General features: G+C 40.1%; 1 protein-coding gene across 1 annotated transcript in view; it reads right to left on the reverse strand.

Moving 5' to 3' along the window:
• mmp17a (matrix metallopeptidase 17a) overlaps window positions 1-12572 on the reverse strand; it is a 104832-nt gene that overhangs the window by 18192 nt on the left and 74068 nt on the right. The window contains exons 4-5 of the mRNA XM_053478673.1: window positions 8788-9074; window positions 1615-1791 (exon numbers count right to left, since the gene is read on the reverse strand). Coding sequence (XP_053334648.1) covers window positions 1615-1791; window positions 8788-9074 — 464 coding nt within the window. The remainder of the gene's footprint in view (window positions 1-1614; window positions 1792-8787; window positions 9075-12572) is intronic.

Genomic DNA, 12572 nt, shown 5'->3' on the forward strand with positions numbered 1-12572 from the left:
CGTAGTCTACGAACTGTGTGCCGTAAGTCCACTATATATTCCGTAAGCCTATCGGAGGTTATTTATGACTTCAATTCAGTCGTATGCACCATAGTGCTGCTACATCTCCTGACTAGAACTGTAAATCACACGTACACTTTTGATTCTATTCTAACCTTTTTTTAGGCATTGTGATTTTTATTTTGATTAAATAACACATATATTTACATATATTTGTTTTAGGCAGGTTTAGAAATATTGAAAGTAGTGAACGTTGAATAAACACTGAAATGCTACGTAACTTGTGCTATTGATAGATTAAATGTCACGGCTTGTACAAAACTCCAGTCCAGTAGGGGGTGGTGTTTCATCAACCCTGTATAAACTTCACAGAAGAGGAAGAAGTAATAATCTCACAAAATTTGAGTTTTTGTGGAAGATGGAAGTAGTTTGTATTTTTATTGGTTTTTTTTTTTTGTTTGTTTTTTAAATAATAAGCTGCGTTAAATTTTTTTTTTAGAATTTTGTTCATTTTAGTCTATTTGACAACTTGTATGACAATTTTTGGTTACCTATAATATTTAAAAACTGGGAATCGGTTCTGAATTGGGAACTAATCCAATGTCCAATGGATCAATTAACATCAAACAGCTAGGGGTTTTAAGTGCAAGGATGCTGTTTAGTAAACTTTAATATTTTTCTGTAATTTTTGTTGACAAACATGATAAATTGTAAAAAGTTACAATCAGTACCATCTGCAGGTTAATGATTAAAAGCATTTAATGATATATTAGTTCAGCCTTTAAAATTGTATTGCTATGCGCTAGGCAATGATGTCATCAGATGTCAGATCCAGCTCCCGCCCTGATGCGAAACCCATTCTGAACTGTAGCAAATATCATTAAAGTGGGAGCTGGACTTTATGACAGGCAAAGGAGAAAAAAACTATATAGGAAAGCAACAGTCTGTGTCTAGTCAGAAATGTATTATAACATCTATTTTTCCGTCAGCCATGGCAGCGTCCCTTCACCTTCTGTAATAACTCTTTTGATTCTCATCAGTGTGCCCGAATCTGGGATTTACGCAAAACTGGGCACCTGTCTCACAAGGTTCTGTATAAGTCTTCGGGAAAGGACGTTCTGTCTTTGGTTTAAACTACTTAGGATAGGAAGAAGAATATAAAATATAATAATATGAAAAAGAAAGAAGAAAAGGAATGTAAAAAGAATAGGAAGAGTACTGTTATAGTTGCAATAATCATTCACAGGTCATTGGTGGATTGTAAAAGGTTGCACATGGCATTATAATGCATAATTATTATAAGCTATTATGAGGCATTAATAGAGCGTGTAGAAGAAAAATGGTCACAGAAATCATTTCCAGCCTACAACGTTATACACATTTCATATGGGCTTCATAAAAACTCATACCAAGACATTTAATTAGAGAGTAAGACCTTTGGCCAATGGAAAATGTTTCTGCTGTGCCAAAAGTTCCAGTGCATATAAATAAAAGAGAAACTCAGCAAAGCGTAGGAGCAAGGGAGTTAAACATTCGAAGGCGAGAGGTTTCCTGTATGAGTCAGAAAGACATAAGGAAAGCAGGGAGCTGCACAGCAAAGAAAGCTGCTCTTACCATAAAGTTGCCAGACTCGAACCTTGTCTTCATAAGGGAGATCGTACTTGAGCGGGTCTCCCACCGGCCCCTGGTAGTACGGACGCATGATGGACTCCATAGCGGATGTATGCGCGAGTCCTATGGCGTGGCCGAACTCGTGTACCGCCACGGCAAACAGGTCCATGCCATGAGAATCTAGGAAGAAAGAACAGTCCCACTGTTTTAGGATTAAGTCGTTTCAGTCGGCTGCACTTTCAAAGGACCTCCCAGATGAACAGAGGATAATAATTCAGCACCCAGAGCTGCATAAAAAAAATTGGAATGTACTGTGCTGAAATTGGATGAGGGACGCTGTCACACTCTCACCTTATTCATTTCTCGAAGTTCTTTATTCTTAAATTAATCTCTGTAGTCAGACGGTTATGAAATGTTCAATCAGACATAAATGCTTTCCATTAAATGGGTGGCAATACTACCACAGAGTCAAGAAAGTGTCAATCAAATGTGAGCGTGGAGAGGATAAAAGAGAGAGCTCTCTGTGGATTATTTACTACATTATAATAAGCATATGTACTGTTATATGAGTTACATATAAGCAAATGCATTATTTGAAAAAAAAAATGTGTTCAAAAAGATATACAAAGATACAGAAACCAATAGAAGGTGAAATATATTTTTGCCCCCCGGAAATGTTCACAGGGAATTGGTTTGAGGATTACTTTGTGCGGGTGTGAGTCAATGTTCAGATATAAAACTTGCAGGACAAAAGGTGCAACACAATGCATTTATGGTGTGAATTCTTCCATCCTTACTAACTGCCTGGTCAGACTCATGGTAGTTACAACTAGTTTGAGAAAGTATACACGAACCATGTTGTCAGAGCTGGCATTTTAACTCCTGCATTTAGTTTTTTCTCTTTAAATACTGTATAGCGATCATATTTAATTTGGGTTAAACCCCATCTATGTCTGGTTTAAATCCGAATGGGAAATCTTAAATGGGAATCAAGCTGTAAAACCGATTGACATGTACAGTACAAGAGACTTCAAGCACAGCATTATGGAAATAAGACTCTTAACGGCAGTAAAACATTTAAGAAGGTGCGAACGTTTTTAAGAAAGACGTACGCCCATGAAAAGAGCCCACTTCAGTCATTCATGTAAACATTCAGCAAATTGGACGGAAAAAAATGATCAGGTTTGATCATAGAAGGTGTTGTGTTTCTGCTGGACAATACACCACTTGCACATTACAGCAACTCGCCTGGGTGTTATTATTGCCACATCCATCATACAGTCCCGACCTTGCTCCAAATGATTTCCATACTGTAGGTTTGGGGCATTAAAGGTGTTCCTGGGAGGCCGGCATTTCACACTGTAGCTCTGGCATGCTTAAAACTTTACACCTTGATGGCATCCAAGTGCCAGTGAAACTTTCGAGTAAGTGCGTTAGTGTAGCAGGGGATTATAAAAGTATGAAATAAGGACTGTTTTTACTTTTACTGTGATCCCACAGTGATCTCTATTCTGCACAATCAACAGTCCCGGCTTGACTTGAATGCCCCTCTTATCTATAAATGCTAAAATAAATGCTGTGACTTACTAAAAAAATCCCTCAACATATATGCGCACATCACAGACATCTCTGAAACCCCCTGCAGTTTGTGTTTTGTATAAGCTTCAGGCATTTCGATGGTTCCTCAGTACAAAAAGACATAAATTTACCCAAACTCTGGAAATCACCTGGATGACCTTAAGGCACAAAGCAGGCTCTAATCTACACAGAGACACGCTCCAAAAGGCAGATGAACGACTGAAGTGAAGACTTTGGAGTTTTGATATAATGATGTTCCTTTCGAGACGCTGCTGCATCTATTTGTGCCTTTTAGAGGCCCGTGGAGCTTCTCAATGATCACTTGGCAGCGATAACACACTCTTTGGGATGAATCTCTGAGGAACGAGAGGCACAACATGCCAGATGAAGGAATCTCTGCTGGCAGAGATAGTGTCGTGTATAACAGATGATGATTAGGAAAGAACAGTGTGAGTCGCTTCACAGCGGCGGAACTTTTAGTGCACGGTTTCCGACTGTACCTCCGAGGTGACATGGTGGATATTTTTCAAGGTGTGGACAGGAGCTACTATTTATGCTCACACTCACAGCTTGCATCTTGCCTCTTGTAGGCATGTAATACCTGCACCTGACCACAATGGTCTAATTCTATCAATTTATCTCGCTCACTAATTTTTAAATGTCCAGATCTTGAATAACATGGCTACAAAATTTTCATCTCTAGCCATAATTTTATTATTATTATAAAAAAAAACAAAAAAAAACACCTAGTTTCCTTTTAGGTTTGCCTTAGCAGATCATCCTTCTTTCTCTTATAGAAATGTTTAGAATTTTCAGCCTCCACGTGGCGGAGTGGTAAAGTGCTCGCCCTATCATCCGGAGATCACGAGTTCGATTCCCGGGTGATGCTGTAACCTTTCCTAGAGATAGCGCTGTCCTCCGAGTGTTACTCCGCTCCCTACGATGCTTGAAAAGACGCGGTCAGCTGGCGTCACGTGGTTCGGAGGAAACGCATGATTGTCTTCGGCCCTCCCGACTGAGTGGTAGTAGTGGCCTCAATGCGGGAGCCCCCTAGTGATGGGGAGGAATAGGAAACGACAAAACAAGAGAAATGTTTTAAACTTAGATTTCTCCTTTAAACTCCCATCTATATTAAAGATGATCAGAAACGTTGCCAATCCCCCAACAGTTGCAACTGACAGCTATGTAATGAGTGATAATGGATGAGTGTAATTTCTCCTACCCCTTCTCTGGCTCAATGTGCCTCACACACACTCACATACACCCTCACACGAAAATGAGAGGCTGGTGCCAAATTGCAAAAGTCATCGAAAACACACCTGCTTAATGAGGCTTTTCTTCGGGCCGCAATCATCCGTCCGCATTAGTGAGCAACCAGAGAGATAATTAATAAAAGGTATTTGCATGCTGTCAAGAAACGGGGCAGCGATCCTGCTACTCTGCTTAACTGACCCACAGGAGCACGTCAATCCCGCACCATAGGGCACTCCGGCTGCCACTCAATCGACGTGGAGCCACCTACCAGCTCAAATGAAGCGTCTAACATTAGGCACTTCTGCTAGAGCTCCATTTCGCTTCAGAGGTAATTATGCACATTAGCAGATGGCCCTCAACAGGGAAAAGTTCTAACGTCCTGCCAAGAACAATACATCTAAAAGATGTTCGACAAATAGTTGAGAAGGCGAAGAGGAACTTCCAGAGAAAAATGAAAAAAACAAGAAATTAGTTGACATGGTGGTGGAGCAGGTAGCGTGGCTGCTTCATAGCTCTAGGGTCCTCAGTTTGATCCATGGGTTTCCTCTGGATTCATAGGTCTCCTTGGACATTCCAAAAAAACATGCCAGTAGGTAGACCGGCAACTGTAAATTATCCCAGAGGTGCCTGTGCAAGGTGCCCTGCAATGGACTGGCAATCCATCCAGGGTGTGTTTATGCACACTAAATCCAAATTATGACTCCTAAAAGGGGAATACTCTGTAATAGGGTTCTAGATAGAATTTTTAAGCTTTATTCCAGTGGGAAAGACGAACAACATTTAAGGATCGATCCCTGGAAAAAAAAAAAAAAAAACTTCTTTTCTTTTAGGTTAGAAGAAACTTTCCAGAACATTGTATTCATAGTGACCTGCTTTATAAATATAGTCTTAAGCAAATCTTTAGTATATAGATGCTTAAAGAAAATCCTAAAAACTTTATTTCTAGAATCTTTAAGTAAAAATGCATCCTTCAGAGGAGAGAACAATAACTGAATCGCACTTCCCATTACAGTTTATGCCCAAGTCTCAGTCTTGCTTTGATGAATAATCACACCTGAGCACTACAGATTCGTACCAAAGAAGTAAAAGTAAACTGTAATCTCAAAGATGTTGTTCTTAGTACTTGTGTTCACTATATGCTCACATTCTTTCAACATACTGTACCTTAGGGCTTGTTCAGACTGCCAGCCCAAACCCGATTTTTCGACATATTCAAATCGGAATCAGATAACTTTAAAAATGCGTGTCAGCCTGGAAACTCTACTCACTCAAATCAGTTCTGTCCATAACGCGATTGGGGAGATCAAGTCTACACGATCCCATAGTTTCACATGGATCACATGTTGGAAAACTGAGTATAAAGATGGTGTAAGAAATGTAGATGAAAACACATCGGTTAAGGCAACTACTCTTCCTGAAAACATGGTTAATTTAGCTGCACTGCAAATTCAAGGGTGCTGCTTGTACTTAATTAGCGGTAACAACGGCAAAAGCAAAAGAAAAAAAAAAAAGCAGAGCAATGTTACTTTCCAAGTTTCAACTTTCTTCTTTTGAATTTCCTGTGTGGCTGGATTAATCGTGTTTTCAAAGAGAGCAGCTGGCTTAACCGCAGTATGGATATACAATAGTCCCTGGACAGAGGATGAAATGAAATGTCTGATAGTACTTTGGGAGGCTGCATCAGTACAAGCAAAACTAAAGGGAATGTACTGTACAGAAACAGAGCGATATATGAAGGAAGGATTGTGCTGCATGCTAAGCTCTGCCGTTATTACTGTAGCAACCTACAGTATGCAGACAGGTTGACAATGTGTCGGATTTCGGGCTGGCAGTCTGAACAAGGCCAAATCTGATCTGATTGTTTTCAAATAACAGTGTGGACAGTCAGTACCAATAATCAGAATTGCGAAACAAATACCTAGTATAGCATGAAGTTATATTACAGACGTGACTGAATATGAATAGATTATTGGTATGGGTGCAACGGATCACAAACCGAACAGTTCATACCACCATCACAGATCAGATAATTGAATAAGTGTGAAAATGTTCATTTCTTTATCCTAAGGAAACTGCGTGGGTCAGGGTTTCTGAGGATTAAATTAGGGTTGTGGTTTATTTTAAACTTTGAACTGGCACCTCCGGGGTCCGGGTTCGATTCCCGTCTCTGTGTGCATGGAGTTTGCATGTTCTCCCTGTGCTGGGTGGGTTTCCTCCGGGTACTCCAGTTTCCTCCCACAGTCCAAAGATATGTAGGTTAGACTAAATAGAGTTCCCAAATTGCCCGTAGTGTGTGAGTGTGTGTGCCCTGAGATGGATTGGCACCCTGTCCTGGGTGTGCCCTAAGCCTCCTGGGATAGGCTCCAGGCCCCCGCGACCCTGAATACAGGATAAAGTGGTACAGAAGATGAGTGAGTAAGTGAGTGAGAATTCTAGACATCATTTGAAGATCTCGAATAATGTAGAGTTTGAAAACCTCTGGATTCTCACGGTAGGGTTTCATACAGTAAAAGCAAGGCAGAAAGAAAGTAAATCCTAAACCACGTCCACTCCAGGTTCAAATCTGAATACAGCTTTAGATATTACCCTGGTGCTACACCTCTTAATGATAGTCTGCAGTTGCAGAAGAAGAACAGAATTTACAATCTCAGTATCTGGTGGCCTACAACAGCTTTGAGAAACTTAACATGTTTATTTAAATCTCCACAAGGTGGCACAGCGAACACCCTTACACACACTTGTATCCTTGGAGAGATGAATTAGAGACCAAAGAAGCTATTTTGGGGGCCATTAACTGCATTTACTGCATTAACGGAGAGGGTGCATTTTGTGATTTGTTTTCAGAAAATTACAAATTTCGTGGCTCTGGAGTGTGCACTTGGAAGAGTGGATATGGAGAGCCTTAAACGTCTCTTGACATCAACAGAGACACAGGAAGCAGGATCTTGTAGTGCTTAAATGGTTGACGGAATTTGACTAGAATTTGATGACTCTGGGTTTAAGTGCAATCCAGGAGCCGTTTCTATATCGGAGAGAAAGAAATGACAAAGAGGATGTATACATGCTGAGGAGCTGACGGAAATCTCCAGACTTTTTCATTTTTTTTCACACCACTAGACATGCACTTGCTAGTCGCCCCATGCAAACATATGCTTCCTTGATCCGAGGAATTATTAGTACAGGCCCCACATCTGTCTAGGAGCATATGGCCTCAGGCAGGCCAAGGGAAAAAAAAAAATGGAAAGAGGGAGGCGATGATGTTCCTTGAAACCCAGAGGAAATTCAGTTGCTATTCAAAAACAAGCTCCTTCCGTCCCACAAAGCCATGCAGGGATAAAGTACTCAGATGACGGAGGAGTGCATCTACTGCTGTAGCACTGTCTCCATGGGCTTGCACTAAAATGGCTTTGCCACGAGCAAAATGAGGTTAGAAAGTCAACACAGGCAGAATCAAACCTCTCATATAGTCTGGCTCTCACAGCTCCACCTGGAGACCTCAAACTCCAGGCCTTGTTGCTAACATAAAATACACTGTAACACTGCTTTAAATGGTTTTAGTCGGAGAGAAATGAGGTCACAAACTCAGCTTAGACTCGAACGTTCCACACCGTTTACTGAGATCTTTTTTAAAAGCCGTACGAACCAAAAACATGGAATGTATGTTCAACTTCAAAATTTTTATATAAATGTTAGGCTTCTAGGTGAAAATCGGATTTCAATGTTCAATTTCAATGAGATCAGAAAAATGAAAATCATATGAAACAAACATATGATTATCATTTGATGTTAATATGCTTAAATATCTTTATCGGGTAATTAAAAAAAATTGATTTAATGCAAACTAAGGGCATTCAAAAATAATAATACAGAATCAAAATGTCTGTAACTGTAAAAGCTTAAACTTCAATGATTATTTTTTATAATTTACTCAGTATAGACCTACGTGTTTAAACCAAAACCACTGGCATGCTGGTGCTTTGTAAAACATTATTGTTCTTCAATTTCAGTGCTTACAATACTTATAATGAATGTGAATGACAGAGGAAAAGGAGAGCGATTGATTTGTAAATGAGTGCCCGGTTTGAAGTCAAAGATCTGCAGGTTTAAAAAAAGACTTGTAATCTAGACAGATCAATGCGAGCGTATCGAGGGAGCGAATGCTACAAACAGAACCCGACCTGCTTTTATGGGACCTGCTGTTTTTTGTTCATGGAATGCCAGAAATGTACTGTTTTGTTTTTTATAAAGGAAAAATCTAATTAAAGACTCTATTCTAAAACATTTTTCCCCAAGAGCTAAGTAGTCACACTACCCCGCACTCAAACCACACTCATGTGCCCTTACCTGGAGACCTGAAAGTCCATGCCTCATCATCATCAAAGTGTGTATCTCCTGCAGTGAAACGTTCCCCTGGGAAGAAGGCATGGGCTACGGTACCGCCAGGCCCGTCGAAAGGGTAGCCGTCGTTGTGGTCTGCTTTGGTGAAGTCGATCTGGATGTCCGCCTTGTTTCCCGCCACCTCATGGAAATTGAGCGGTGTGATGTCGCTCCAGACCTTCAGAGCGTAGTACATCAGGGCTCGAACCGTTTCCCTCCCCAGCACGGCCGACTCTTTGGGAAATGTCCGCACCCTAGGAAGAAGGTAAAAGCCATAAAGCTGATGGTAGAAATACAGAACATGGCGGTACACTGGTGGAGACAAAAGCATTGTCGCCTTATGGCTCCCTGAGTTGATCTTGAGCTTAAAGTTATTGTCCGTTCAGAGGATCTTTTGTTCTTTCAACATTTATGGGAGTTTCCTATGAGTTCTCCAGCTGCCTTTTACCAAATTGGTGTACAGTAAACCCGGTTTTAAGGCTATGTGACATACACATTGATGGTACCCTTAATTATATTACCAAACCTGCCAATTTGTACCATTTTGCATTGGAGCTCAGTGAGATATTTTGTTTTAAAAGCCTAATCAAAACCAAAATAGTAAATAACCTTAAATAACCAAGATAGTTAAATTATTTTCTTGCCCGCATAATCCAGCTTGGCCAACAATCAAGAATCTGGCTCAGGGGTCAGAGCACCGGGTTGCCCATGATATGGCATTAGAGTCTTGTTTAAAGGCTTGAACCCCCAACCTTCTGATCAGTAACCCAGAGCCTTAACACACCGAGCGTCCACTTGTAACGCAAATTGTTTTATTAATCTGAACGATTCAAGCTATTTTAACTTCCAACACCTGAAAAACTCATCTTATTCCCCAACCTCATATCTATGAAATATATATTTAACTAACATTTTTTATATGCGTAGCTAACGTGGACTAGACTTAGTTTTCCCACCTTGTGAACCCAGTGTTCCCAGGATCCACCACCTGCCTATCCAGGACAAAACGTCCATAATTTCATGAACGAAAGTCTGGACTTATTTGAGTTTTTTCATTTCATGGATAAGTAAACATTATTACCAGAAGAAAAAAATAAAATGGTTGTAGCCTTGGCATTTAAAAAAGGATTAATGTTAGCAATACCAGGAACCACACAAAAGCACTCAAACTCCTAAGACTGTCTTTTGAAGCAGTCTCAACTCAGTCTGCCCAAATGTGGATTAGGTGATAATCGGATTTGCTTCTTCTTCTTCTCTTTTCCACTCCTAGACTCCTGGATTCAGTTTTGTTTAAACTCAAGACAGCCCCATTTTTATTTTTTTTAGAGGCCAAGTGCCACTTAGAAACACGGTAATCTCTTCCACCAAGGGCAATTTGAGTCCTGCGACCTGACAGAGAACAGAATCAATGGAAAATTAATTTTCAGGTGCCTGCTCAACAAGCAGCAAGGAGAAACCGTACCCTTGAAGGACAGTAAATATACATGGCTTTGCAGGACATTGTTTAGAGCAGGTTAATGGATTGCGATGCGTTTGTCAACTTTATGACTCGGATGATATGAACTCTATGTTTGGATGCTGGTATTACAGCTTGTCACCTGTTCAAGGGCAATATGTAGATGTCCCCAGACAGTGATTTGAAGAGCAGAAAGCCACTAGGGCTCCTGGAGATGCAGAGATGATGCTCGAAGCAGGGAGACAAGGTCAAAAGCAGGCTGTATCGCATTAGAGATCAGCTGAGTAAGCTTTCAATGTTTACCGTGTTAACACTGTTGGATCGGCTATGGAGCTATTACGCGTATCACCTTGCCACTTTTCTGCATGACTTCCCCTGGGAGGATGATTGACAGTGAATGCCTCCTACATCTAAATATTCTAGGCATATCATATCATTGCGAGCGGCATTAGTTTAATGAGCCTTATATTATCCAGTATGGTCATCTACCGTAGTTACTTCCTAATTTCTTTATGTTGACCCTCATGCTAATTAGTTTTTTCGGAATGTGTGTTAATGTATAGTTTTTTACCACAAAGTCACAGTAATCTGGTGTTATCAAAAGAATAAAGATCTTCATCAATTAAGAAAAAGCTAAACAAACCCGATTATATCTCTCATGCCAAGGCGTATTCTTTGGTATTATTTTTTGACGGCAGAATTTTAAATTATTTTCAAATAAAACATGACATTTTGCAAACCGATTATATTGTGCATGTTTTTTTTTTTTTATTGAGTCTCAAAAGCATGAATGGCAAAACATTTTGTCAAAATTCTTTGGGTTATGTAAGTGTGAATTTTGTATAATTTTTTTCAAAAAGCTATAATTCCACCTCCCACAGTTTTGTCACAATGGATACAATCAGCCTGGAGTTGTGTTTGTGGTTATTTAAGTATCCAATTCAGCATCAATAATACGTTGGTTGGGTTTTAATAAAAAATTTAGCAAACTCATGCTTTCATTCTGTTTCTGTAGTGATCCAAACAGAAATTAGTGGCAGAACATTGGATCAAAGAAAAAGGTGTAGAGTTTTGTTGCACATGAAACCTTTTTAATTACAGAAATTGTTGAAGTTCTTGCGAGACATTAAAAACAAAGCAAGAACATTTTCAGTTTCAAGCATCATCAGCCTCGTCCTCCACCTGTTTTAGTTTGACTTCGGTACATCACCCTAGCTCCATATAGTACAACAATGCAGCAAATAACGTCCATTCATGCAGCAATCGACCGCGGGTCCATCAGGTCCTAATATTAAAGTAATGATGGAATGCAACAAATGCACACACAGCGTCTCATGTCTCTTGTAAACAATTGACTTGTGCATATTTTACATTTTTTAATATTATTTCTCTGCTTCACAACAGTCCTTAACACTGCAGTTTGCCACACAGTCTTGTTAAATATATAACATGTTGTTCGAAAATCATCCAAATCGCATAAAGTCCTATTTCACAGACCGTATCGGAAATATATCACAGAGTGTAAATGTCCTTTTCTTGGCTTCGACATGATCCAAAATCCAAAAACCCACTGAACACATTCAAACCACTCATGGCCGCCACTGTGTTGCACAGGACGTATCTTCGGTTCACTGATCATGTGACAGATAGAAGTGATCGCGCGTCACAAAGCTATGTCGGCTTTGGCTCGAAAATCTGCCAGCTACAGTATGCTTTATGCTTTCTGCAAAATATGTAAGTTTAAAGCTAATCTAAGGTTTGGCCGTAAGTTTATGTTCACAGGATCATCACTCACTCTCTGACTCATCGTCTATACCTCCCGCTCTATTCTGCATTCAGGGTCGCGGGGGACCCGGGGCCCATCCCAGGAGGCTTCCACGCTTAATTAACCTAATCTGCATGTCTTTGGACTGTGTGAGGAAACCGGAATACCTGGAGGAAACCCACCAAACACGGGGAGAACATGCAAACTCCATGCACACAGAGATAGGACTCGAGCAGGATCATCTCAGATATTTTACTGGTCTCAGACTGGTCCTATTTGATTGAGTCTGTTCGGTAAAGATGTATGCATTTTTAATTTTATTCTGACTGAGCTATTAGTTGCCATTTTATTAAATGTACTGGCAGGTACAAACAAATCTGAATCGTAGCACAAGACTCAGAGTCAAGAAACAGGCACAAGGTCAGGCGATGTACAAACAGTTTATCAAAGAACGAGGCGAGAATCACAAAACGAGAGAACAAACGTGGGTTAAATCCAAAAATAGCAAACATGAATCAATGCTTGGTTTGT

Source organism: Clarias gariepinus, chromosome 19 (genome assembly GCF_024256425.1).
Source record: "Clarias gariepinus isolate MV-2021 ecotype Netherlands chromosome 19, CGAR_prim_01v2, whole genome shotgun sequence".
Classification (NCBI taxonomy): Eukaryota; Metazoa; Chordata; class Actinopteri; order Siluriformes; family Clariidae; genus Clarias; species Clarias gariepinus.